This window comes from Myzus persicae, unplaced genomic scaffold (genome assembly GCF_001856785.1).
Source record: "Myzus persicae strain clone G006 unplaced genomic scaffold, MPER_G0061.0, whole genome shotgun sequence".
In the NCBI taxonomy this organism is placed as follows: Eukaryota; Metazoa; Arthropoda; class Insecta; order Hemiptera; family Aphididae; genus Myzus; species Myzus persicae.
This window is the reverse complement of record NW_019104267.1, coordinates 288,150-294,179: the sequence shown is the minus strand read 5'-3', so window position 1 is coordinate 294,179 and position 6,030 is coordinate 288,150. Positions and strand designations below refer to the sequence as shown.

Sequence of the window (6,030 nt, the reverse complement as noted above, 5' to 3'; positions counted from 1 at the left end):
ATAATACTTTATTTATTGATATGCGATAAACGTGTTAACTAAACAAATTATAATCATAACTATAGAATCTTTTTTTAATAATAATATGTGTATAGAATCATTATAATCATTTGTAAATATTAAAATATTTGAAAGGATTTTTCAAAATTAGACCTCTAAGGGGGTAAAAGGGTTTTTTTTTAGCTCTATATAATACACAGACAACGCCGTGACGGGATAGCTAGTTTCCTTTAAAACAATAAATTATTTTTGGTATACAAATTAAAGATATTATGAAGTACGCATTTTACCATTATAATTAAATATTATTTATAAAATAACACGGGAAAAGGCTAGAAGTATTTAGTAATACCATGAAACTGGACATTTCTATTTAAACGATAAAAAAAAAAAAAATACTTGGAATACAAAAGAATAAATTTATATTAATGTTCAATTTCTTGTTTATATTTTTTTACCCTATATTCCCAGAGAGATTTTGAAAATGATAATATTCTCAGATATGTTATCTGAGAGTGGAATTCAATTTTTTAACAAATTCATTGTACAATTGAAATTACTTATCCCTGCAGTATTACATTATATAAAGTTATTAATATGCACTACAATTTTTAAACATAGATATCCACTATTCATTGTCGTTAGAAAAAATTGGATATGCATTATTCATCCAGTTTGTATGCCAATCAACTGCCCGAAAATTATCAATTTCTTTGCGAAATCTAGTTTGTTTCTCACAAATCTGAAAAGGGAAGTTTTCAAACCATGTCATTATGTGCAATGCAAGCTGATTTTCATTAGAGAATACAAGACCATTTTCGTTATGTCGAACCAATTCTTTTAAGCTAAAACAAATAAATATGTGTTAAAATTTTAAAATAAATTGGTTACATTAAATTTTATTGCAGCAACCTTAGAATTTTCTATAAATGAAATAATTATATTACCATTTAAAATCATATGCACAAACAGGTAAGCCAACGCCATACATATCAATCACTTTCATAGGCAAGTCTAAACCACTAGAGGAGGCATGTAAACACACACCAAGATCAGCACACGCTAAAATTATTCAGGTAATATATTACACGAAAAATAATTTATTTTCAATTTTACCTAAAAGAAGTGGATAGTCATTATTCTCAAGCCAAGGTGTAATGATTGAAACTTTCTTCCATTTCAATTTGAAAATCATATGTTGATAGTGATGCTTTAATGGGCCTCGCCCAGTGATAACACAAATGAGTTTTGGATATATATCATCACTTTCATCGTATTCTGAAACATAATATGTACATTGTATTATGGTGACCCAGTTATCTCATAAACTAAATAGAGATTTAAACGTACACCGTAAAATATTCCTCAACAATTACCTAGAAACATTTCCATAGAATAATAACAAGATAAACAAATTTTTATTTGTTAAGAATAACAAATAGGTACATTTAAACCGTTCAATTGATTATAATAAATCAGTAATATATGTAGGTAATTGTGTGTATACTTTGTAGAGCTTTCAATAGAATTGAAAAATCTTCGTCTGGGGTCCAGCTAGTACTGGACACAAGTAGACTAGGCCTGTCAGATTTTAATCGCACCTCTCCAGATTCTGATACTTCAGTGAAATCATTTAAATTCATTTTTTTTAGTAAATTATGTTTTTCAGTTAATGTTATTGTCTTAAACTGTGGTCCTGGACGATCATACAGTGTTGTAGCTCTACAAAAAGACAAATAATATAGATATTTTCTTGACAAATTCAAAAGTGAAAATATTGTAACTGATAAAAAACTTGCTTAATATTCCATTTTTCATGCAGGTCTTCTCTCATTGCTTCAGTAACACATAGATTAAAATCAGATAGTCTTCCGAAAAAGTGTTCATAGAAAAGGGAAACTTTTACCAGAGGTGCATTGGAACCTAATGTCAGAGCAAGTATTGAGTATGCATAATTATGCCAGTCAATTATAAATTTTGCATTGACGAGCAGACAATAAAACCAGCAAACAGCAAGTGTTGGAATTGCAGGTGGGTTTTGAACTAGAACAATATCGGATTTGCGCTTCACTAATATGGCCCAAAACAGTGTCAGTGTTTGCCATACAACTTTTAACAGGAATGCTATTATCCGCGGCACATCTGTGGAATACAAACAGTCGTGTACAGTCACTATGACACCATGCTTTAATCATATGCGACTCACACAAAAATGTACGAAATTAAATCTTATAGATAATTGGGATATATGTTGTACTGGTATCAGACAGGACAAACATCAAGTAAAGACGTTACTCACATTCGTCGAACGGAAACGGTTTTCGGACACTGATAATTGTGGCATTCTCCTTCAGGTCGTCCAGCACGGGGCTGTCTGTGTATCCGACGATGTCAACGTCAAAACCTTGGTGGATCAAAGACTGTGCATGATACTGCATCCTAGGGCTCCGACCTATATCGCCCAAGACCACCACGCAGACGTTTTTCTTTCCCATTTTCACTGTATCCGGCGAAATCGTAAACGATTACGACGGTTGCATGTCCACGCACAAAGGCCGATGGGACAAGATAGATGTTCAAAGCTGAAGGATTTTAGAAGCCCTATTAATAAAATCGTGATCAGCTTTGTCGAATGCGATAGGATCTAACGTCGTTACACAATACACAGCCGGGACCAGGCAGCTGAACTCGCAGCGAATAATTAATATGACTCTCACTAGATGAGCGATCTTTTGTTATCACTTATCGTTTCACGTTCACGCACACACGTTAACAATGTTAACGTGCTGTTATCACTCAAATATAATTTAGATAACCGGAGCCCAATGTATTTGATGAGCCCTTAGAAAATATAAGAACTTCAAGATTTTCAAGAAAAAAAATTCAATACGTATAATATACACAATTAAATTGGTCGTGTAATATCTTGAACGCTCATAATTGACCCGATACTTATCGATACACTTCAAATTCTTCTTTGAAAATCTTGATTATCTATGGGTGATCTGCGGTGTCTTTACAGAGACATTTATCTCGTTTTATTATCGATTGTAACTCCAAATAACGCCTTACTTACTGCATATTTTATTTTTATTTTATAATTCTACAGGTTTTTAATACATAGAATACTACATTTTGTTTTCATATCATCTATAATGCCGCAAAACGGACACGACTTTCGTGTTTGTAATGATGGTCAATGGACAATAATAAATTACCGCACATAAAGCTCAGGTGAGCCACAGGTATATACAAACAAAGAGATAAAGTTTACGAGAACAAATATTTAAGGTATCTTTGTTATCATTCTGTAGAATAATAAAATAAAAATACAAACTACAGTAAACCGTGTTTTGTTTAAATAAAAGTTGAAATGCTCATAACTAAAAAAATAAAAAATTAGACTCCCCCTTAAATTTTTTCTTCATTACCTAAGTGTAATATCATATGAATCTAGCCATTCAATTCCCTTGCATTGACAATTATACCTATAAGAATTAAAATTGTTCGTTTATAGTTTTTTTCAACAGTATAAACATTAGTCTTTGAGACTTACATATTAAAGCGTTAAAATGTGTATTGTATTTTTCTAAAAACAAATGCATTGATATTGATATAATTTTTATTTAGACAAGAAAATAGCTTCTATTATATGTGTTCTACAATAATATTAATATTTATTAAAATTAATTGATAATATTATAAACAATAATGACAAGATATTCAGAGGTACCTAGTGAAAAAAGTAAGAGACCTCCCACTATCCAGCGGAGGTACTTTCATGTGAAATAGTACCTAATACATTGTACATTTATACATCATATATATATTTAAATTAGATTACACACTTCTTTTTAAATATTACATTTAGATCACAACTCCTTTGTCTTTATATTATTAAAAAAGTAAATTAACAATTAGTAAAAATAAAAAAATAGTGAACAACACTTTTAATCAATTCGCAGATCATAAAAGGTGTATGAAAGACACAACAATTTAATTCACAATTAAACTACTAGATAATGATAAATAATAATATATTGAATATTGTTAACCAAAATGTTTAGTTCGTTTTTAAGTAAAACAGATTAATATTATAGATATTGCCTGTTGCCTGATTAAATTTAATAGTTCTGTAACTATTCACTCACTGTTTTTGAAGCAATACAATAGTCAATATAGACACATAGTATAATAAATAATTGTCCTATTATTTTAAAACTGCTTTCATACATTTGTATTGTACAGTTATTGAATGTAGGTATAATTATAAATAAAAATGTAATTTTAAATAATTTATTTTTATTTAATTTTATTTAAGTGGGTATATAAATCAAATATTTTCAATAATATATATCTTTATGACCTTACACAAATGTACTGTTTACACTTTTTTATGAATTTTAACATAGTAGAGTCCTAGTATATGTGATATCTCACCTCATATAGTTATTTCCTTATGTATGGAATTCTCATATTTGTACTTCATGTAAATTGGTATAAATTAATTTTTATAATTAGTTAGGTAACCATACATAATAATTATGGTGTTAGATAAATCTTTATATATGTGCACATAGGTGGGCCAAAGGCAATCTGTGTTTCTATTTCACTGACGTCTTACTGCCATGCTATATATAAATTATATGATTAACAATTATAATGTTAGCAATTTAGCATAATATGCATGATATATTATAACTACTTCATTTTTTGGTAAGGTGGTTTTTAATGATATACAAAATCAATTGAGCTAAGTTACATATAATTTAATTGTATGAGTAAAAATTAAATTTTTAGTATTTAGCAGACGGTAGTAATTAATACAGTTTCGTGACATAATTGGTGCTGGTCATTTTGATTCTATCAACTATTGACTATACAAAACATCTATTTTTTGTTATTTATCATTCTATATTTGAACTTAAACTTCAAATAAAATTTAAAATAAAGAAAACCAACTCAATTTTATTTTAGGTTAAATTTGATTTTCATATTAACCTGACATTAAAATGTAAAATTGTTTAGGTTTTCGGGAAAATTATTTACTTCATTTTTGTTAATTTGCTTACGATGTCTGAAATTGTATTTATTATAAGCTGGGAAGTTTTTAAAATTAATACAGCTTCTCTTCGCAAGTATCTTTCCAACTCATCAAAATAGTTAACTTTTTTTCTTTTGTTGATAAATATTTCCGTTTGCTCGACGTAATGTAAGAAAAATATTTAAACAAAAATTAAAACAATTAGATGTACAATGATAACTATGTATATCAATACACTGATTAGTTTGAAAATACAATTGTATACCTCATACCAATTATTGATTTTAACAAAATCAGTTTTAAGTCATAGAATCAATTCAAATGTGTATAAAGTTTAATTAAACAGTATATAGTGATACAAGTAAAAAGTAAACTCAACATCTTTAACATAAGAATAAGTTAGGGCTTATCTTTTTTGATTCCAATAAACAGTTTATTCTATAAGTTAGCGATCACATTAAGCAGAACTCTCTGTAGTACCATGAAAACCGAACAATTCATACAGTCAGTGGAATCAAAATATATCTGGAGTACCCCCATTTATTTTTTTCCTCACTTGCACACAAATAACTTTTTTAGTAAGACCCTGTACTGCTGTACCAGTGTAGTTATTAAGTGATCTGTTAATATAGGTTTCAATTTTCAAAAAGGACTTGGCTTCAAGAGAAACAACTACCTGTTGAGTTCTAAATTACCGGTATTCATAGGTACAGTTAGTACTTCTGAAATTATATCATATTCTTCATGTCCAAAATAATTATTGAATAATATGGTACAAATTATTTAATGATTAATATAGTATACAAGACAAAATTAAAATAATAATTATTGATTGAAATCACCTAAATATTAATATTTAATAATAAAGTACTTAACAACAATTACAGGATAAAGAAAAATAATAAATTTACTTAACCCAGTTTAAAATTATATAATATTTTAAAATTAATACCAATCGGCTTTTACAAGAATAGACATATAATACA

General features: G+C 28.4%; 1 protein-coding gene across 1 annotated transcript; it reads right to left on the bottom strand.

Annotated features, from left to right (window-relative positions):
- Positions 1–399: 399 nt before the first annotated feature.
- Positions 400–2,745, bottom strand: LOC111040729 (chitobiosyldiphosphodolichol beta-mannosyltransferase-like). The gene is made up of 6 exons (XM_022324736.1): positions 2,300–2,745; positions 1,800–2,142; positions 1,508–1,722; positions 1,117–1,278; positions 948–1,062; positions 400–845 (listed from the first exon to the last, which is right to left on the bottom strand). Exons 1-6 carry the CDS (start codon positions 2,493–2,495, stop codon positions 629–631), a joined length of 1,248 nt encoding a protein of 415 aa, XP_022180428.1. The 5' UTR covers positions 2,496–2,745; the 3' UTR covers positions 400–628.
- Positions 2,746–6,030: the final 3,285 nt, after the last annotated feature.